The 22,944-nt window shown below is 50.0% G+C and overlaps 1 protein-coding gene across 1 annotated transcript in view; it reads right to left on the bottom strand.

Moving 5' to 3' along the window:
• Window positions 1-22,944, bottom strand: part of RFC1 (replication factor C subunit 1) — a 765,282-nt gene that overhangs the window by 346,380 nt on the left and 395,958 nt on the right. Inside the window, exon 10 of the mRNA XM_085642249.1 lies at window positions 10,987-11,091. Within this exon, the coding sequence (XP_085498375.1) occupies window positions 10,987-11,091 (105 nt within the window). The remainder of the gene's footprint in view (window positions 1-10,986; window positions 11,092-22,944) is intronic.

The following is a 22,944-nucleotide window of genomic DNA, read 5'->3' as shown; positions in this document are numbered from 1 at the left end:
CACAGCCAAACGCGTTTTGTTCCCTAGTGCCACGGGAACTTTGCAAGGGCTTACTCATAGTCCAACAGGACACGCACGACCTGAAAGTGATTCCAAGTTTCATTAGCGTGCGACGTCACCAATTGAGATCGTCTCGTGCATACAGTCCAAGTAAATCTCAGGTATAGTCGACTCCTTCCAATGTAAATATCATAGATGTAATGTATCACAAGATTAAAAAACCGTCACTCCTCTGGGTTCTTAAAGTAAATAAATAGATCATCAACTATTTAAAGCCCCAGGGCACACACAGAAGTCCTAAACGGTGTTTTAATCTTGTGATACATTACATCTATGATATTTACATTGGAAGGAGCCAACTATACCTGAGATTTACTTGGTCTGTATGCACGAGACGATCCCAATTGGTGGCGTCTCACACTAATGAAACTTGGAATCACTTTCAGGTCGTACGTGTCCTGTTGTACTTTGAGTAAGCCCTGACGAAGTTCCCGTGGCACTAGGGAATGAAAGGTGTTGGCTGTGTGCCGGTTTTTAAACCAAACTACGTTAATGAAGAGAAGATTTTCGGATAACTTATGTCTCCTGACTAAATTCAATCAGAGAGCACCTTCCTTTCTTGTGGACTTTCTCTAATCCTTTATGGGTTCAGGAGCAGGGTGTTACTTGCCGAAAAAGCGCTTTGACGCATCGTCAGGGGTAGTAAGTTATGTTAAAAAGTACTTGTAGGGGGCGTGGCCAGGCGCCAACGAAGATGGCTGCTTAGGTCCAGAGCTCCGCCGAGCTAACTGTGCTGCCGTCTACCATCCGATTATTATCCGGGCTGCAAACATCGGGAACCCCGCGCCTCACTCCCGAAGGGTGGCTCGACCGCTGGTGCCCGGGAGCGGCGCCCAAAAAGCGAAGGGGCGCGCGGCGGAGGTGGCTGCTGCTGTACCGACGGCGTTGGCGTGCGGCTGGAGCCGAGGGCACGGGCTCTCCGCCACTCGAGGCCCCGGCGTGCGGCCTGCCCCGTGTGCGGAGCTGGAGAGGTGCGGATCGCGGAGGGCAGCGGCCGAGCTGCTGTAAATAGCGGAGGCTCCCCGGCGCTTTATTGACGAGGTGACCAGTGCCGCTGACGGCCGGGAGGGGCGCACTGTGTATGGGTGGGCTGAGCCCCCGGGCCTACATCCTGGCAGGCGGGGGAATCCGTGGCAGAAGAAGGGGCTGCATGCCGGCGGAGACATCGTTGCCTGCTGGAATGGTGGAGAGAGTGCGGTGGCCCTATCAGTGTATAACCGAGAGGCCCGGTTGCGGGACAGGCAGTGATCGCCGACGACGGCGCAGTTTGGCGGGTGCGGCCTGCCCGGGGGTCTAACGAGCCCGGACCAGCTCTCAATCGCCCAGTGGCTCGCGGGACCCCGAGTGTGGCCCCCGCACGGCGGATGGTGTGAGCGGAGGGTGTGAGGGATCGGCGCCGGGAGTGGTGCTGACGCTGCTGATCCTCCGGAGCGACGGTCGGTGACGAGGTGCTGTCCCGAGAGGCGAGGAGACGACAACGTGGGCCGGGAGTCCTTACCGGCGACTGCGCTGAGTGACGTCCTTGGCGAGGCGGCAGACGGCGGTCGCCATGCGCCCGAAGGTGGGGAAGCACACGCAGACTAACAAGCTGGACAAGTATGCGGTGCCCACTGGCCCGCCGCTCTCTGGGGTACCGATGGACGCTAACGCAGAAAAGACGGAGCCCTCCCTAACCTCCATTATGGCCGCCATACAGACCCTGGGCACTAACCTCGAGACCAAAGTAGACAAGATCGCGATTGAGGTCAACCTTCTGCGTGCGGACCTCGGCAAAACCACGGCGAGGTCCAAAACAAACGAGACGAACATCACGGCCCTGCAGGCCTTGGAGAAGCGACTGGAGGGCCGCATCAACGAGCTCGTCCTCCAACACCGCCAAATGGCGCTGAGGCTCGAGGATCAAGAAGGGAGGGCGCGGCGCAGCAACATACGCGTCGTAGGCGTGCCGGAGGGAATGGAGGGGGACAGCGTTGAGCTCTTTCTCGAAGACCTCATTCTCCACCACCTGAAGCCCGGGAGGCTTTCGAAGCGCTTCACGGTTGAACGCGCTCACCGAGCCCCGATCCCCAGGCCCAGACCGGGAGCCCCGCCCAGGACCATTATCGCCAAGATCCTCAACTACCGGGACCGGGACGCTATCCTTCAGAAGGCCAGGCGGCGGGGGGATCTTCAGCGCGAAGGGGCCACTATCAGATTCTTCCCAGATTTCACGCTCCGAGTGCAGCAGGAGCGCCGCTCGTTCCTGGGCGTCAAGCCGGCGCTCAGGGATCGCGGTATTAAATACACGATGTTTTTCCCGCCAAGATGAAAATCATCGCGGAGGGCAAGTCGTACTTCTTCACTTCACCGACTGCGGTCCAGGAGTGGCTCGACATGGCGCAGGCGGAGGACCGCAGTGGGCGCGAACGTGACCGCCCGCTCCGGGTGGTGGAGGCTTCCCCTGGATTGGCGGCAGACGGACTGGGGAGAGCAGAGTCAAGGGTCGTGGCGGTCCAGATCGAACAGCCCCCGCTGGGACTCTCCCCCGGACACGGCGAAGCGCTGAGCCTTACGCCGACGGCCTCTGGCCGCAACGAACAGTAATGTAGCTGCTATGTGCTGGGGTTCCAAAGACTATGGCGGGACTCTGGTGAGGGCATGGTTACTCTCCCGCACATTGACATTGAGGGGGTCCCTTGATTGCCTCGCATGCTTGCTGGTGTAACGGTTTGGGCGGCACAGTGGCGGCGGCGGCTGGAGTTGGTGCTGGCCTCCGTTCTCCCCCACATAGTTTTTCCAGGGAGGGTGGCTACTCTCTCCGGGTTGGGACGGGCGACAGGCGCTCTGCTAGTTGGGGAAGTGGGTAGTTTCAGAGCTACGGAGCAGGGGGCAGGGCGGGGGGTGGGAGGGGCTTGTTTGGGGAAATGTTACAGCTGATGCACTCATGTTGCTGCGATTGTCAGGTGTTGATTCATTGGACTCGGTCCGACTTCGGCTATGTATAGCTGTGGGGTGCTGGGGGGGTGGGGGGGGAAAGGTGGGGAGGATGTTTGTTTGTTTTGGTCACACACTGATGGGCGACACGGGGTGGCTGGCAGCGCCGGTGCTTGGAGGCGGTCAGGACTCTACAGCAGGGACTATGGCTAGTGGAGGGGGGTACAGCCTTAAGATCCTTAGCTGGAATGTCAATGGGCTGGGGAATGGGCTTAAACGTTCTATTGTCCTGCAGTTCCTTAAACGACACCTCCCTGATATAGTATTTCTGCAGGAAACACACTTGATGGGGAATATGTGCCAGGCCCTCAATAGATGAGGATATACCCTAGCGGTTCACTCCGGCTTCACCTCTGGATCGCGGGGAGTGGGGATACTGGTTCGCCGTTCCCTGCCCCTGCACATTGACCACACTGAGCTAGACCCCCTCGGCCGTTTTGCGGGTCTGTCGGGGAGGTGGGCGGGTCGGCGGGTTAACTTTGTCTCCATATATATCCCTCCCGGCCTGCAGGCACAGGCATACGTGGACCTGGGGAAACTCCTGCTCTCCCTCCCTGACGGGCAGTTGCTCATAGGGGGGGACTTTAATGCCGTTGCCTCCGGCACCCTAGACAGGCACCCGCCCAGGGACACGCCCACGGGGCAAAGGTGGCTGGCGGATTTAATCGACGCCTTTGGGCTCACAGACACCTGGCGGCTGCTGCACCCGGCGAGTAGGCACTTCACATTCCACTCCGGCCCGCACCGCTCTTTCTCCCGCCTGGACTACGTCCTGACCTCCATGCGGCCGGACATGCTCATCCGGGAGGCCTCCCTCCTGGCGCGGGGTATTTCTGACCATTCCCCGGTGTACATACAGATCGCGCTGGGGGGTGGCCGGGAGGGTTGCGTCTCCCCAATACTCGCTTGGCGTCTCAAGAATGAGGACCTGCGGAAAAAACTAACCAGCGCCATTGAGCGCTATTTCGAGCTCAACATTGGGTCGACGGGCTCCGCGGTAACCCTGTGGGAAGCTTTCAAGGCGGTGTGGCGGGGGGAGGCCCTCTCGGCCATTGCCGGCAGCCGTAAGGAACGAGAGGCGCAGATCGCCTCGGTCGAGACAGACCTGCGAGCGTTGGAAGGGGCAGCCTGCGCGGAGACGGAGCCGGGGGTGCACCATCGGCTACGGCTCAAAACCACGGAGTACAAAGAGCTGGTCACGCTCGCTGCTCAGACGGCCATTCAGCACAAGGTGGGCAAGCTGTACGACCAGGGAGATAAGGCAGGCAAACTTCTTGCGTGGCTGGACAAGAAGCGGCGGGACGCGACGGTGGTGCCGGTGATCACGACAGCGTCGGGCACGACGCTCACGGAGCCTACAGAAATTGTTGAGGAATTTGCGGGACACTTCCGGCGGGTTTACAGCAGGGGGTCGGACCGGCCGGGGGAAGACTCCGATGCCTTGCTGGCGGACATTCGTATGCCCTGTCTGTCGGAGGCCGACCGGGATGCCCTGGAGGCCCCCCTTGCCGCGTCCGAATTGGAACGGGCGATTGTGGACCTTAAACCGGGGAAAGCACTAGGCCCCAATGGTTTGCCTATCGAGCTTTACAAGTTAAAGCCGGATGTCCTTAGCGTGCATCTCCTCCACATGTTCGAGGAGAGTGCAGCGGCGGGAATATTGCCACGCGACCAGCGCCTGGCGACTATAGTGGCCATCCCAAAAGAAGGGAGGCCAAGAGATGCCTGCTCCTCGTACAGGCCGATCTCTCTGCTGAACGCGGAGCCAAAAATTCTTGCTAAGGCCCTAGCGAACAGGCTCCACTCGGTACTCCCCAAGCTGGTCCACCCGGACCAGTCCGGCTTCATGCCCCTCCGTAACACGGCGCTTAACATCCGCCGCCTGCACGGGGTGCTGGGACGGTGTCACACGATTCAGGCAGATGCAGTGGTGGTGTCGCTTGACGCCACCATGGCATTCGACACCCTTGAGTGGCCATACCTGATGGCCGTACTCCGAAAACTGGGATTTGGTCCGTATTTCGTTGCTTGGGTCCGCCTTTTCTACTCGGAGCCGCTGGCTCAAGTGGTAATTAACGGTAGGGTATCGAAGGTGTTTGGCCTTGAACGGGGCACCAGACAGGGATGCCCGCACTCCCCCCTCCTATTCGCGCTCTCACTTGAACCGTTGGCGTCATGGATCCGGCAGGCCAGCTGCATAACGGGGCTGCGGTGGGCGGAGGGCTGGGAAGACAAGATTTCGCTCTATGCAGACGATATCCGTCTCTATCTCTCCCACCCGCGGAAGTCTATTCTGGCGGCAATAGATATCTTTGTCAGCTTTGGGAAGAACTCCGGATTCCGCATCAACTGGGCTAAATCGGTCCTATATGTTCTCCACGGCGGTCCTCCCCGGCTCCCTGACGGTTGCCCGCTTGTAGTGGCGGAGGAGGGCTTTCGATACCTAGGAGTGTTTATCACACGGGATGGGCCTCTCCGGTTTGAGAGGAACCTCATGCCGCCGCTCCAGCGGTTCCAGCGCAACTCGTCCTCTTGGCGGCAGCTGCCGTTGTCGCTGCTGGGTCGTGCGGCCCTTTTTAAAATGATAGCGCTCCCCAGATTTTTGTACGCTCTCCAAAACCACCCAGACCCGGTGCCTGCCTCGTACTTTGCGGCGGTGGAGGCGGCGCAGCAGACCCTCCTGTGGTCGGGTACACCCAGAATAGCATTACGGAAACTCACGCTGGGGTGGTACGACGGGGGGATAGCCCTCCCGGATATTCGCAAGTACTATTGGGCCGCTCACCTCTCGGCGATAAATCAGGGGACGTATTGCGACGGGAACGACCCGGGGTACGCGATGGACAGATGGCTGCTCCCGGGGGGGAACTTCGAGGTTGCGCTGTACTCCGGTTCGGGCAGACTCCACCTCACAGGGCCTACGAAGCATTCGGTACACATATGGCACGCCGCGCACAGGGCGCTGGGCTGGTCTAACAAGCTGACCTTGGCCACACCACTGTGGGCATCGGAGAGGCTGGGTAGCCTGCGTCACACAAAGGGGGTTCGTAGCTGGGATCTTATTGGGATCTCCCGGGTGGGGGACCTTTGGGGGCCGGAGGGGGTCAGATCCTTCGCCTATCTCCAGGACACTTACGACCTGGCGCGCACGGAATATTTTCGGTATCTACAGGTCCGTCACTCCCCCCGAGCTAATATCCCTTTGGGCACCAGGCCCCCGCAGGCCTCCCCGTTGGAGGACAGGTTGCTGGATGGCCACATGCCAGAGCATGCCATCTCGCTCACATATAAGAAATTGGTTAACAACCCCCCTGATCCTCTGGACTCCCTGAAAGAGAAGTGGGTGGCGGATGGCCTGGAGATTGATGACGAGGAGTGGACCAACCCTTTGGCATCCCCTAGGGAAGTCGCGATCTCGGCTAGACTCCGTTTGGTGCAGCTTAAAATACTGCACAGGGTATACGTCTCCTGCACCAGGCTACAGGCGGCGGGGAGGGGCTGTATCGGCGGGGGTGCGGAGAGAGGGGCTCCTTCTTCCATGTTTTGTGGGAATGCCCTAGGGTGCAGCGGTATTGGAGGCGAGTGGTGTCCTGCATGGGTGAGGTATGGGAGACTCCTATTTGCACTGAGGCCAAGAGGTGCTTGCTTAACATTTGGGAACCTACGGACTTGCCCCAGCGGGGGAGACTCTGGGTTACACTGGGGCAAATGGTTGCAAAGCGGAACATTGCTCGTCTGTGGGGAGCATCGACACCGCCTAAACTGGTGGACTGGCAAAACGATATGGACTGGTGCATGCTACAGGAAAAAGCGGTATATACGGCGCGAGGATGCCCGCGGAAGTGGGGGGAGGTGTGGTCACTGTGGAACACCTTCCGAGGGGACATAGTTGAGCCTCCGCAGGCCCGGCTGTCTGGCCTCGAGATTCCGGTATAATCAATGGCTGGTGCCCGACGTCAAGCATATTGGTTTAGTCCTCCTGCTGTCTCTGTAGGTTCCCGGTGCTGCGACGCCCCGGATGTGAATGCACTTTTAAGACCTGTCTTTTGTGACCTGCTTTTGTTATGTTCTGTCATAAAATCAATAAAAAAGATTTTACAAAAAAAAAAAAAGTACTTGTAAAGCGCACGTACCCCAGACAGGTTCATGGCGCTGGGTTCAAAGGAGTTCTGCTACTGAAGGATTTATACATTCGCCTACCGAAAGAGTCAGGTTCTCAAGAGTTTCCTGAATTGAGGGTATGATGTCGTAGGCTGACTGTCCTGAGGAAGGGAGTTCCAAAATTGAGGGGCCAGGACCATGAATCTGAGTCCCCCCCAATGTTTTGCGTTTAAAAGACGGGTGGCTAAGAGGTTCAGATGGGAAGAACTAAGGTCCCGCGGGGGTGTATCTCTGAACCCAGGTGGAAATGAATACTGGGCAGTTGCCATGGAGCACTTTAGATGTGAGGGATGTTTGATGTTACAGGGGAAAGGTAAATGAGTCATTGTGTACTGTTGGTATTTGAGGAACATGTATTGTTCCCGTTGCCTCTTCCTTTACAATTGTTACCTCTGTAGAAGGTCTTAGTTGTTCAGTTTTGTCCATGAGTTTTATATTGTGAACCAGAGGTATCTGTGGAAGCTGTTCTTGCCCCTTGTTTAAAATTGGGCCTACAAACGGAACCTCTCTAGGAGTTTGTTTGTAGAGCTCCCATTGACTTTGCTACCTCTGTGTCCTTTTTCAATTTTTCAAGGACTGTGTCCACCTGGGGGCCAAAGAGATGTTCCTTGTAAAGTAGGAGGCTCAATATAGTCTGTTGTACCTCAGGTTTGAAACCTGACACCCTTAACCATGCATGCCTTCTTATTAGGACACTAGTATTTATACTCCTAGCAGCAATGCCGGCTGCTTCTAATGACATTTAATAGAGTTGTTGGTGATAAGGTTGCCTTAATTAACAATCTCATGACCTCTTTTTCTGTGCTCCTCAGGGAGATGTTGGAGAAGGCCCTCCATTTCGTCCCAGAGGGCCCTGTCGTACCTTGTTAGTAATGCTTAGCTATTAGCTTTACGCCAATGATTAGCTGCTTGTGCTGCTTTTTTTTTTTACCAGAAGCATCCATAAGTCTGGGTTCTTTTTCTGGTGGTGGTTCTTCTCCAGTTGTTTGGGAGTTAGCCCTTTTCCTAGCATTGGATACTACTAAAGAGTCAAGACTTAACTGACCGCTAATAAAAATGGGGTCTGAAGGTGGTGGTTTGTATTTTTTTTTTATCAATGCGAGGTGTAAATATTCTTGCTTTAACTGGTTGCTTGAAAATTATTGTGCCCCTCTTTGTGTATTAGATAACGTTTCAAAGAGGTAATCCTCTTCTATTGAGTTCTTATATAAAGGTACCTGATGGAAAGTGGCTGCTCTGGCAATAAGATCCTGATAAGCAGATGCATTATCAGTCGGTGAGGGACAGCTAAGGTATAAATCAGGATCAATGTCAAGATGAGGATCAATATTATAATCCTCCCTTGGATCCCCTGGTTGTGTCTCATCTAGAATGTCTTGATCCTCATCTACTGTTCACAGAGGAGACATATTGCAATCCTCGGACAATTGTGGGGAGTGGGTGGTGGTGGTGGTGGTGGTGGTGATTGTGCTACAGGTGAAAAAGGAATAGGAATGTGCAATGGACTAGTTGCAGCATCCTTTCTTTACTTCTTTATGGGTTGAACAAAGCTTCCTCAAAACTCAACTGCTTCTTAGGAGTTTGTTGTTTTGGTGGCTGTACCATAAATGTCTTTGTTCCAGGCTGAAATTGAAGTGTTTTTTGTTTTGGATTGAGCTTTTGGTGAAAGTGCTCAAGGATTGGGTCCGGGGGCGATTTCGCACCGAAAACAAAGCATTTTGGTGGAGGAAGCTTTGTCTTTGAAGACGGAAGGTTTGATTCCGAAAGAACAAGTCTTTTTTTCGGTGCCAAGACCAAGATGGTTTGGTCTCGGATGGAAGATATGCAGAGGTCCCTGATGTAGGCATCACAGGTGTTTGGGCGGGAGACATAAGTTGCAAACGGGATGTTGGTCGGTGTGAGGGTATTTCGAGTGCCACTTTGAACTGAAACTGATCGGAGTGCATTCTACTAGCAGGTCATTGTCGATCCCATTCAAAATGGAGAAGTGTTGCCTGGCCGGGCATGGCCCGTAGACCAAAGAGAAGAGTTGAAAATCCGCTACGAAATCTAGTATGAGATGTATCCTATACCGATCAAAACAGTACTATTGAGATATATATCCCGGACCGAAGGAGACTCGAACCAGAGCACGGGATACTACATCCGAACCAGTCAACAGAAAAACACAATCATGATTGCGTTGATGGCCCTGCACAGTATTCCCAAGAGGAAGAGTCACACAGCCTCGTGACTCGAAGAATACTTCTTGGAACAAAAACAACTTGTAATCATCCGAGCCCAACACTAGATGGCGGACTTATGCAAGGCATGTGTATCTACAGCACTCACGCCTCGAACATATACTACACACAAAACTAAGATGCACACTGAAAACCAAAAGTCTCTGACTCTGTGGGCCAGAGTTATGACCTCAAACAGTATTAAAGTGCCTAGACGCTAAACACCATAAAAACAGTTAACAATAGAATTCAATGACCATGTTGCACAGGGTTACTCAAAGCAATAACAATAATATAAATACTTGTATTGCAGTGATATGGCTTCAGCAATTGTTAGGAAGTCAAATGTTCCTGGTCCAGCCACTGTCTCACCACCCAAAGAAATAGCGTTGTCCACCCTTCCTTGGAGAGGATACAGCTTTAGTTGTGTCAGAGTTCCGGTTAGTGAAGCCTGGTGTCTAGGCATGCTTTCCACCATCCAGTAGCCATGGGCTAGCTGTAACAGGGTAGTGGCTGGTCAAGGTGCTGATAGGGGGTCACATGACACAAAAAGAGGTGGGGACTGAACACCACAGTCCACTGTCCAGAATTTCTAATAGCACAGCACCCAAGGGGACGGGTCTAGCTACTAGTACAGGACACGCCAGGCCAAAGTAGAAGATTACGCCAATCCCGGGGCAGGAACCAAGGGTTCAAATTGTAAATTCTTCAACAGGTCAACCTTCCCCAGCTACAGCTGGTAAGTGGAAATATTCACAGGCTCCAACAGCAGAGGAGAGGGGTCTAGGACAAAGCAGTCTTACCTTCAATGTCCCAGCACAGGGAAAATATCAGCTCAATACAGATAACAATCTCAGCTCAACATAGATAAAACCTGGTTCCTTTCTCAACCTGTCAAGCTTGTGCTAGGACCGGGGGGGGGGGGGGTTGGGTGGGGGCTGGAATGTAATAGGCCAGCCCAGTTTACATTACCTTAAACACAATAGATCCACATGCACTCTCAAAACACATACCTCAGACATGTTAGAAGCCAGAAGAACCCACATAAGGGAGATGTAACACATTTTTTCAGGAGAGGGCTGGTAGGCCTCAAAGTCTGACTACCACAGTGTGGACAGTGAGGACAGTAGCCATTCTGTAAAAGAAGTGTGCACTTTGTGGGACACCTTGACATTGTATCTAAACTCTAGGGTCACTATTGATGTAAACAGGGAGACCCTCAGTGCACATGAATAAATGTCATGCTCACCAAGGTAAACAAACTACAGCAACTTTCTGGAGACTTGCCAGAAGATCAGCAGACAGCAGGGAAGCACAGTCTCCAAAATCATTCAGAAGACCTTCCATCCCAATATTTGCCTCCCATGGAAGCTAAAGGTTAGACACCCATGAATGCCCTATACATAGTGTATACACCCAAGTATAAACGCTGAGCTGAAGAGGTAAATAAATCATGGAACTTCACGTCATAAGCACTGACAATGACCACTGAAAATACTATGCTTTGTCAACCTCTCAGGAAACAGTGCGAGTATGTGTGTGTTTTTTAATAAGGTGACTTAGAACTGACCTGTGGTATTTCCTTTGAACCCAGGGCTCTGGGACCATCTCTGTTCAAGAAGTTGCGGTATGCCTTAACATTGGAACGTCTCTTTTCAGAATCCTCAGGGCTTGACTTTCAAAAGAAAAAAAATAATATATTAATATGTACCAGGAATGCTATGGGCTTTACTGAAGAGATTGGCAAACAGGGTACTCAATGAAAATGGGGAGGAGGTCTGTCTGCCATATTTAAAGTGGTAATATCTATAATGCACTAGTAATACAGTGGACAGAACATCTGCCACATTTTTAAAGGAATACCCTGTCTGTAAAACTTCAAATTGGGCCCTAAATCGCTTGTTAATTTTCAATATGTACTAGAAGTGCCTATTTAGAAAAGAGTTTTTTTCAACTAAGTCACAGAATAAAATGATATCCATCAACAATGACAGTTCATAATAAAACAGTTTAAATATATAATGTTTAATAAACTAGCTGTGCGATGAAATGTAATACCTACTTCTGCAACTGGATTAAAGAAAGCTAAACACAAACCATAGTACAACATAAAACCCTTTTCATACTGTCCCTCAAATCAACTTTTCAATCATTGTCAGAGTCTGGAGGAACCATGCAAAACCTACTCTGGTCAATCTGTGCACTCCTACTCAGATGACACAAACACTCATTGTTGTCAGTTCAAGTGAAGGCATGAAAAATATAAATCAGGAAGAACGTTGATGATGCTTACTCTGGATCCCAAAATTAACTCCACATCAAGCTCCAGCTCACACTAACTGTGCCTCTTCGTTTGTTTCAAATATTTCTTAAACAAATGCTTCTCACACCACAGCCATAGAAAGGAATGGCCATTTGACAGGGTAAAAATAAAAAGACTATTTAAATTAAATTACAACTTTTGCAAAAACCTCTGTCTCAAGTCTAAAATACATTCACTAACAAATGAGACATGGCGACCAATTAGATGACAAAGCAAGGGTACATGGCACCTTAATGGAAGTAAGGTAAATGGACCTACTCTTAGCTGGGATTAACTGAGGTGCAATCAGCCCCATATATCCTCTTTCGAACGATGTAAAGATCACTTGTGAAAAGGTCTAGATTCCCAGACAGTGTGGAAGAAGGTGCCCTAGTCTATGATGCACAGCAGGGAAGTGTCTTTACCCATCTACCACAGCCTCCAACTTGGAGTAGTCGCCCCTGTGGAGATTTTTAAATTGAACAACGCAAGAGCAGAGGAAATAGTTGCGTCTCTGAAAGACTTCAGGATACCCCGCCAATCCATGTCCCTCAGTGGTCCCATGTTGTTTTAGCATGCCCTGCTTAGCTTACGGAAGGTAGTGCCAAGGGGACCCATCACCAGTCTAGTCCCCAGTGGATTAAAGTACTTCAAGTCATCAATGTCCTTGATAAGAGGGGTGATGCCATGTGAAATCCAGCATTTGTAAAGCGCACAGCTACCTCCGAAGAGGTGTCCCGGAGCTGGGGGCCGTCGGGAAGATTAAGCAAGCTATTGCCCAGAGTCACATGGTGCTGGGCTTACCTGCCGCCGGCCACGGGGATCGAACCGTGGACCCCCGTGGTCCAGAGCCAGGCACCCTGGCCGCTGCACCACACCTCTTCCCTACCATGTCTCGGTTGGAGATGATAGAATTGTGACTTGTTGAGATTATACTCTGCCTGAAGAGCCCTAAATGAATGCAAGGTCAATAAGCACATAATGGTCTGGAGTTCAGATACGCCAATGGTGAAACATCCCCCACATTCCTTAAGAGAGAGGGGGGGGGGGAGGGGGCACCCTAACCTTGTCCAAGCAGCACAAAGTGAGTTCTGCCAGGAGGTAATTACGAACTTAGTGGCATACCTGGATGACTGCGGTCTCCATAAAGGTACAGTACAAGGGAACAATCACCCATCTTTCTCAGTGACAAAGGAGGGTTTGGTTTGTTGACTGTACAGTCAGTCTTTGATGAGGAGGAGGTAGCCCTGCAGTAAATGATATCCATCACCCATAGTCTGCCACCAGTTCTTGTGACATTTTGTCATAGACACTCTGGGGACTTTATTTTCCCACATGAAATTACAAAGTAAGTAATTTACTTGTAAAAAGAAGTATGGTGGGATTCGACAGGAAAATTCAGTAGTGCATATAGCAGCTTGGGTAAGGAGACCATCTTAATGATGGCCACTCGTCCCATTATGGATAAGGGAAGTGGGTTCCTATAAGCCAGATCTCTTTGTAGGGTCTCAAGAAGTGCTGAGATGTTAGCCTTCCAGCTACTTGAAAATCACAGTGACACACATATGCCGAAATAATGAAATCCGTCAGGACCCACTGTTAGCTGAGACACCATATGGTTACATCCGAGATGCACCACAGTGGGTATAGGATTTAACTTGTGGATTTAAGATCAGATGTTTGACGAAAGAGGTCAAAGAGTCTAGGAAACTGTAGATGCTAGGTTTGGGGATGGCCTACATAAACTAGAAGATCGGCATAAAGGGAAACTCAGTCCGCAAGTCCAGCTCTCCAGAGAAATCTCAATATGTTTTGATCTACTTTAATGCCCTGGCCAGTAGTTTAATGCCCATGGAAACAGAAGAAAATAAGAATACCCTTGCATGTCCCACTTTTGACTGGGACATGGTCTAACAGGACACTATTTTGTCTCGGACAACCAGATTTGTGTAAAGCAGTCAGTGTAGCTTAGAAATTTGGGGCAGAATCCTGCAAGCTACAAATATGGAGAACAGGTATTCCCAGTCCATAGAATCAAACACCTTCTTGAAATCCACTTAGAGAAGGGTGAACAGGCTGGTCAGACGAAATCTGACAGCCATACAGTTGTGGAGCCACCGGATATTATGCTGGTGGATGGGCCGTCATGAAGCCACGCTGACCGGCATGGACTAAGGATAAGACATGCGGTAGGAGTAGGCTGTAAAGCATCTTTGCAAGTACACCTACTGGGTGGTTTGTGTGGTTTAAGATGGACTTGAGTAAGTTTGGAGTTAGTATTCCATCTTCTCAGGCTCTATGGAACATTCTTGCAATGGATGGTGCCAAATTGGAAGAGTAGCGCTTGAAGAGTTCAATCAGGTGCTGATTCGGTCAGGGAATATTCATGAAGGAGAGTTGAGACATGACTTTAGTCACTTACTCTGTAGTGATTTCACAGTCTTATTTCTTTGCATAGAAGGGGTTCAGCCTTACCATTGACGCATAGGGCTGCCCCACATCGTCAAATTGCTGTTGAGTATCGCTGGTATAAGAAAAAGCCACTTACCTGCAGTAAATCTTTCTGGTGGATACTCTACCTCCAGATTTCTCACCTGCAGAAGAATCCCAGGCACCAGACTAGATCTTGAAACTTCAAAGCTGTCATGTAGCCGTCAGAGACCCCTGGCTTTGTTTGAACGCCAGAAGTGATCTCACTAGAGCCATTTAGCACCCACCCCGGCACAACGATATCAGTTTCCATCCATTTTTTGCCTAGCCTTTGAGGTGAGCGGAATGACTGATATCAACAGAGTAGTGCAGTACCAAAACCAAGTTGGGATCTTTATTAACTTTCCCTATTGTAATCCATCAAACAGGGAAGAGGGAGGGTTGGTAAGGAATCTGCAGGTAGATCCACTGGAAAGATCATTAGCACAGGTAAGTAACTTTTTCTTCTGATGGATATTTCTACCTGTAGATTCCTCGCCTGCAGAATAAATTATACTGCAATACCCTGCCTCATGGAGGTTTAATGGATGATTATACTAGGAAAGAAAGACGGACCATCACGAGGTGAACATCGCTGCTCACTTCAGAATCCAGGCAGTAGTGCTTGGCGAAGGTGTGCAGAGCTTGGCGAAGGTGTGCAGACACCCCGACATAGCCGCTTTATAGATCTCTGCAATATGAACTCTTCTTGCAAAGGAAGAAGTAGTGGATTTAGCCCTAGTGGCATGGGCTCTTATCCCTTTTGGAGGTTCCTTTTTAGCTAAGGCATAACAAGTCTTGATGCACAGGAGGATATACTTGGATATGGTTTTTTCCTGCATGGCTTTGTCTTTTTTGGCACCACAGTATTTACAAAAAGCTGGTCATCCAGTTGTATGTCTTTGGTGTGATCTAAGTAGTAAGCTACTGCCCATCTAGGACATCACCTGTGCAACAACTTTTCCCCTTTCATGGAATGGGTGAGGGATAAAAGGTTGGAAGAGTGATGGACTGACCTAGATGGAAAGAAGTCAAAACTTTTAGCAGGAAAGCAGCCCTGTTTATTAACACCAATTAAATTGGGTAAAAAGAGGTGAAAAGAGGTCGGAAACTAAGGGCCTGCAACTCGCGCAACCGTCCAGCCGATGTACTAGCCACCAAAACCATTGTTTTCAAATTTACCATGCTTAAGGGACAACTGGGCTGGAACAGAGTCCCCTTTGAAAAATAAGTACAAAATTAAGGTTCCATTGGGACACAACAATGGGGGTTGGAGGATATACCCTTTCAAAAAACGCATCACAATGGGAGATTTAAAAAGGGACAGAAGACAGATGAATTGCCAACCGTAAAACCTCCCTGGCCAAGGAACACTGACAATTGCAAGACTGGGAAAAATGTAGCCTGCAAGGAGTCAATTTTGTTGCCCACGTACCATACTACGAAGTTGCCCCATCTTCCAAAGTCAGCTGATTTGGTGGAGGCATGAAACCCTGACAGAATTATGTGGGCAGGCTCCAGAAGTAGCTGGAAAGAACCCAGATGTCCCCACTCAATCTCATTGCATGAAGGTGGAGGCCAGTGCTATCCCCTACAACTGGAGAAGGAGGTCTTGTCTGAATGGCAAATTGAGCTATATGGAGAACAACCAAATGTCTGCATACCACAGCCGCCTTTTGACAATCTGGGGCTAAGAGAATGACTTGGGTCTGGTCTTGAAGGATCTTCCTCAGAAACGGAGAAATAGAGGTTAATGGAGGGGTGGAGGGGTGGGTGGGGGGGACGCATAGTGCAGCCATAATTTCCTCCTCAAATAAAACACATCCTTAAAGGCTCACCACAATAGATACAGGGGGCAAAGAACTGCTGCCACTGGGCACTGTCCAATGAATTGAACAAGTACAACTGAGCAGTGCCCCACTGGGCAATATGTCCTTGACTACCTCTGGTAGAAGTTGCCACTCATGATCTGCTATCTTGTTTTCCATCAAGATATGTAGGGATCAACCTTGGATGGAGGGGAAGAAGCCCTTGAGCATCAGCCAAATTGCTCCCACAAATCAAACAGGTTAATATGAAGAGCCTGTTCTTCCAGAGGCCTTTGTTCTACAGATGAGCTCCCAACCCTAAGATGGAGGCATCCATCACTACTGCAGTCACTGTTGGAGAGGGAGTGAGGGCCATCCGAAAGCTCAGGTTCGCCTCATTTCCCCACCAAACCACCTAGTCACAGCGGTGGAGGGGATTACAATGGAGTCAGGCAGGTCTCCCAAGACTGTAGCCACTACTTGCAGAGGCACCACAACAGGGCCCCCATGTGCCAACATCTATGCATGACTAGTAGAATGCATGAAGCAAGCAGGCCTAAGAGTCTTAGGACTCTCATGATTGGAACTCACACACCTGTCTGAAAGGCATCCTGAAGGTCCAGTGACACCAACCATTCTCCGGCTTCCATTACCAGTAGCACTTGAGCTAGTGTCAGCAGGGGTATATATGACAGTATCAACTCTTGAGCCCTTCTGCAAAGTAAGCAAACTGCAAGACCTGTATACCAGATATCAATCAAAAACCAAACACAAATAAACTGCTAAAAAAACTGTCTAAGAAAAGGCACGACTTGTGCGCAAAGAGTAAAGAACACAACAGTACTGGGGAATAAATGCACTACTATATCCGAAACTGAAAGGAGGATGGGTCAGGCAAAAATGTGGAAAGAATCACAAACACCAAACTGGTCGCAAGTAGAAGAATACAGACTGCAAGCCAGTGATAAATAAACACTTACATCTACACAAGTCAGAATGAAAGCTTAGTCATCAAAGGCATGTCTAAGTGTCTTTATCGGCCATGCAGCTCTAAATTGTTGCAAAGCTGAATCAGCATGCACACTAAATAAATGTATGCCATCAAACGGCATATCTTTCAGGCTATTCTGTATAGTCTCTGAAAACCCAGATTGACTCAGTGAAGCATGTCTGTGCAGTGCAACTGACTGAGCTAAAGCTGTACCCACTGAATCAGTGACGTCTATACCACATTATTTTATGGTGAATTTTGCTGCCTGACTGCCATCAAGCAACCACTGTAGCAGTTCACTTCTGGCTTCCTTCGGGAGAGAGAGACGCAAACTCTCCACTGAGTCCCATAACGTATAGGAAAACCTGCAGAGAATAGATGTAGTATTCAAAGACCATAATGCTGCACTAACGGAAGAGAAACTATTCCTCCCACAGCTTTCCAGCCATCTGGACTCAGTGCTTGATGGAACCAGAGAGGGCTTTTGGTCCGCTGAGCTACCTGCACAACCAGACCTTTTGTCGAGGGATGTTTTGAGAGAGAATCAGGGGCACTAGGAGCGGGCCGATGCCTATGAGAAATAGCCCAGTCTACAGGCATTCACATTACCGGCCTTGCCCAAGCACCTAACAATTTTTTGTGGAGAGACTCATAAGGAAGTAAGGGCTCCACTCCCGTCTTACCCTGGTCAAGAACATCCAACAAAGGGTCTGTGGACAATTCCACCGAGGGGAGCTGTAAATCTAAGACTCGAGCCGGCAATCTGAGACAACAGCTGCCATCCTTAATACCTCAGGATAAGAGGAACTCACCTCTGTTGCCACACCAGGCTGAAGAAAGCAAATCTGGAACCGGGGAGGACTGAAGACCACTAGACTCACCCAGATCGGTCAACCAATTTTCCTCCAAGGGAGGCTGGACAGTATTGTCCAAAGTGTATTAACACCATATAGTTTCCCCTTCCAAACTGCATTCCGGTAGGAAAAGCAGAAATAGACTGTGTAGGGGCAGACAGAGCGCTGTCTGAAGTGGACGGTTCCATCGGCGCCGCATCCGCTGCTGGTGCGGCGACATGTCGATGCCGGGAATAGTACTTGGTGTGGAGTCGATTGGCGCCGCTGATGCTATGGGTTTTCCCAACTCCAAAGGCGAAGACCCCAAAGGGCTGTACACCGGTGCTGTCTTGAATCCACTAACTGATTCAGAGGGCCTGACTGGCACCGAGGGCGAACCTGCCGGAGAGGATCCAGTAGGGTCACCTACCACCTCCTTGGAGCTAGAGAGCACAGCAGAGGGGAAATGAGGCCAAATTACTCTTTGCAGTGAAATGTAATAATCCTGCATTTGGGCTAGAGTCGTCCCAGCTCCAGAATATTTAGGGAGGTATAGGGTGGGCTCATAAGAACGTTCTTCAGCCAAAGGTTGTGAGACAGTGCCAGAAACGAACGTACGTTTCAACCGTTGCGGTTTCGGAGCCTCCCTCAATGGAGACGGCCCCTCACCTGAACGGCTCCCTGACTGGACAAAGCGGAAATTGGCCGAAAAACTGCCTTCTATCCGCTCTGGATCCCAATTGTAAGTGCAGGAATTGGAGACAGCGGGGCGTTCTATAGAATCCTCTGACGTCACATTGCGTAGAGACGTCAATACGGAGGTGCGCAGCGCACAGACATGCATTGGAAAAAGTTTCCAGATCACACCTGGGAGAGGATTCGAAAGTGAAGAATCTGCAGCTAGATGTCTCAATCAGATAACTCCATCACTGGAATCAGTGTGAGTGTATTAATATGAGATGTTTAATACTAAACACTAAACATCTCTAGTTTCAGTGAAGGCATCATGTAGCTGGGGAACTCATAAATACCAGTGTTCAACACATGTACTCAAAATGGCTTCCCTGTTATCTAAAAATCGACTTAGACATCAGAGGGGCATATCTACTCAGGCAAATACATCCACACATGTAGTAAAGTGCACCTTGTCTTAGGGCTGTAAGGCCTGCTGTAGGGGTGGCTTACCTATACTGCATGCAGTGCCTGTAGGTATGGCACACAAGGGATGTGCCAGGTTGTGTCTTCACTTTTCTCTGCACCATGGCACACAGCCTGCAATGGCATTTTCCATTTTGGTGCTGAGGGGTCTCTTAGGGTGGCACACTACATGCTGCATCCCTTAGGGACCCTCTCTAGTACCCTATGCCCTAGGTACAAGCGGTATCATTTACTAGGGATTTATAGGGAGTGCTAAAGGTATTGGCAATTGGGGAACAATTGTACAGTTTGAGGGAAAGAGATCTGACAGGAACCCAGTGCACTTTCAAAATTGCATTAGATACTAGGCAAAAAGAGGGCGTGACCATGTCAAAAATGGGCACTCTCCTACAAGTGTGTTACCTCTTTCAACCATTTGATGGATCATCTGGTCTGAAGCAATGGAATGCCATGCCGCTAGAATGGAGGAAGCTCACCATTCAACAGGCTCCGAATGGGTTTGGGGAAGAAAACTATAAGACTGCTTTCTTGAAGGGAAGGGGGGCCATGGGATGAGGAGGAGAAAGAAGAGGAGGCGGCTTGCTGGAGGGATCCACAGCCTTTACCTCTGACTTTACCCCTATACTGGCAGACCAGGGTGTTCTGTGGCCGTTGTAACTTTGGTTGGAAAGGCTGTCGCTCTCGAAAAGAGAAGCCCTTAGAGAATCCCCCAAAGTGCCAAAAATGATGGTAGATCCTTTGGGGTTGAGATTGCTGGAGGCACAGATATCCTACCGTTGCCTTACTGCTCTTGAATCACTCCAAGATGTCTGCCTTGTCCCCAGATAAACGAGGATCATCAAATGGAAGATTCGTCATGCTAGCCTGAACGTGATTGGAGAACACAAAGGTCCTGAGCCAGGCATGGCGCCGAATGGTGGTTGAGGTGCCCATAGCCACTGCCATGAAGTCAGGGGTGTCAAGACCTGACTTGATGATATGCCTGGAAGCATTCCTCTTGGATGTGTTCCCACATGTACTCCGGGAACTTAAATGCGACTAGCTGGGCCAAGCCCCATAAAGGGTGCATACAGCAGAACAACATGCGTTGAAAGAGTTCATTGGTATACGGACAGCCAGGAAAACTCCTTTCCCATGCTTCCAATTGTTTAGACTCCCTGTGCGAGGGAGTTGTCAGAGACGTACCTGCTATCTGGCTTGAGAAGCAGTATGTTTGGATGACCAAGGTCTCGGGAGAGGAATGTGTGGAGAGGAAGGCCAGGTCTACAGGAGCAAGTCAATAATGCCTGGCTTTTAGTCTATCAACTGCCGGTGCGGAAGCGGGTTTCTCCCAGGTTGCCAGGATAGGTTCCATAAAGGCTTCATAGTAAGGCAGACATGGTTCTGATATAGGAGCTGAGGAAATCAAGACCTCCATTAGAACATCAGTATTAATATCTACCGTAGGTAGCTGCAGATCCAGGACTTCCACCCCTTTTCCAACCATAGAATGGAACAACATGACCACTGGAGTAGAGGCTTCCCTAGAAAACTCCACCTTCAGTGAAGTGTCAAGCCCACTGGCTGAGGACAGTTCAGGCACCTCTTGAGGCTGTTCTCCATGATCATTCCCATTGGCATATAGGGCCGGGGTCCAATTCAAAGATGTCATTTATTTATTTATTTAGCGATTTGGTGACCCAAGGGCATCCCCGCGCTGTAAGAAGGTTGTTATCCATTGAGGGAAGGGAAGGGAGGAGGGACATTTATTTCGGGAATAGGTGCGTTTTCAGTTTTTTGTCATGTATTCGTAACTGATATTAGTCCACTTCAATGAGTCTCTGTGCCTCCCTCTGGACCTTTTCTGAGGAGAGGGCTTCATAGGCAGAGGGAGTAGAGCCACTTGCTCTGAACTTAGTGGGGCCAGAGGGTGAGAGGAGGTGGGGCGGAGGTTATCGTCCGTAGCTTCGGAGGCAGCGCCAATGGTGGGACTTTATAGCTGTGTGGCTGGAGGCATGTGCATGTGGGCCTAAGGTCTGGCACATAGGCGTAAACATGGGAAGGCTGAACAGAGCCTCAGCTCCCAGAGGCGTGCTAGATGGAGTCGAGACCCTTACAAGGATACAGGGCATGGCATTTAGGAATGGTTAGTGTCTGTACCCGCCCAAGGAATTCCAGGAAGGATGAAGGCTGTACCGTACGGTAGGCACTGCCGGGGATGGCACTGATGGGTTTGTGAATGCCTACACCCGCGTTGCTGGGATAAGCTCCAAGGTCGGGCCCGACTGAGAAGCAGGCACAGCCTCCAAAAGGACAGTCAGAAGTCTCTACCACAACCAATTCCGGCTCCAAGGAAAAAGATCCTTTAGAAGACCCGGGTAGTCTGGGAGACCTACCTTTTTCAGGTTGTGCTTCTTATGCTTCTTTTACCCTGAAGGGTGCCAGATGGGAAATGTGGACTCGACCGATGACTGCTTCACCTGTCACCCAGGGCCCAGTCCATGGACAGCTTGGCCCTGCGCTCCTTGACGGCCTTGGAAAGCATACTTTGGCAGGAGTTGCCAGAGCAGGAATCATGGTCCGAAACTAGGCACCAAACACAGATAGTGTGCGGATCAGTGATGGACATCTCTCCCTTGTAAACCCTACAGTACTTGAAGCCCGAATGTGTTGGAAGACACACAGTACTGCACAAAGCAAATGTGTTTTGAGAAACTCAAAACTCTCAGAGAGAGTCAGCTCCAAGTCTGTGTTGAACATGTGGAAAAAAGAGAACTGATGTTGCGCTGACATAAGGGTAATATGGTTTCGGTGACTTAATCAGACGCCACATCTAGAGTCAATCCAAACCAGTGCCGTCTACCGGTGGCATGAGGGCTTTGAAGTTTCCAGATACAGATCCTATCCGGATCTAGATCCTATCCGGTACTTGGGATTATTCTGCAGGTGAAGAGACTGCAGGTGGGAGTATGTTTCGACAGACGTGTGTAGTAGGAGGTAAAGGGCTGGCTCTCAACCTTTACCAGGTACCCCCAACCCAGAATCGGTATCATTTTCATTTACATGTCTGGAAAGATTGCAGATCTTACTGAGCTATTACAGGAGTGTATTTACCATGTTCAGATATTAAGCACTGGGAAGCAAACCAAATATGCTTTGCCTCCTCAGTGCACGTAGTCCGCCTTCATTACCATAGGGGTAGCTTGTTCCCTATCCTGCCTAAATTGGAGCCTGAGGTCTAGCAGATATTTCTCACACGTAGCTGCATGGCACTCTTTTTTAGGTCATGAAATATATACAATTGCTCAGAGCTTAAGGATTATTTAAAGAGCTCCCCCTGTGTGAAATTCGAATCGACTAATACCTAATTTTGTTGGATGTCTTGTTTCCTCTACTAGGTGAGCCATAAGATTTTCATCAGTAAGCTGCCATTCACCCTATGGTCATGGTTCCAGGGCTTCGTCCATCAGCATTGCCAGGCGCATGGTGAGTGTTTGGATGCTGATAAAGATCTGACCTTTCACAGGAGTTCAGGGGGCAGGGAGCACCCTCCAGTAAGCAGGGTTAAGTCTATTGATGAGGATGTTGAACATACTTTTTCTCAGTCCTTCTGCCCCATTAGTACACCATCAGCGTCCCTGATTGTGTGATGTCTCTGATGGTTCTCCCATTGTCCATCACAGTGTCAGGTACTATGTGGATCCCTTCAAGACTGCACTGCTGCTGGTCAGGTTTTGAGGTGGTTCTTCCCTAAACCAATGTCCACACTGCTTATAGGGCATAGAAAAAGAAGGGTTTAAAATGATGAAGCACCTTGAGATTAGTTAGGTAAAGGAACAAGCACTGGAGGTTAAAGACCATTGGTTTTTGTTTGCCCCCATCAAAAATCTTCCTTTTATTTTAACATCACTTGTGTAATCTGAGAAGATCATAATACAATGTGGGCCATGGCTCAGTGTATCCTCAAGATAATATTGTTGCTCCTTTT

Source organism: Triturus cristatus, chromosome 2_2 (genome assembly GCF_964204655.1).
Source record: "Triturus cristatus chromosome 2_2, aTriCri1.1, whole genome shotgun sequence".
NCBI classification, from domain to species: Eukaryota; Metazoa; Chordata; class Amphibia; order Caudata; family Salamandridae; genus Triturus; species Triturus cristatus.
This window is presented reverse-complemented; position numbering and strand designations above follow the sequence as displayed.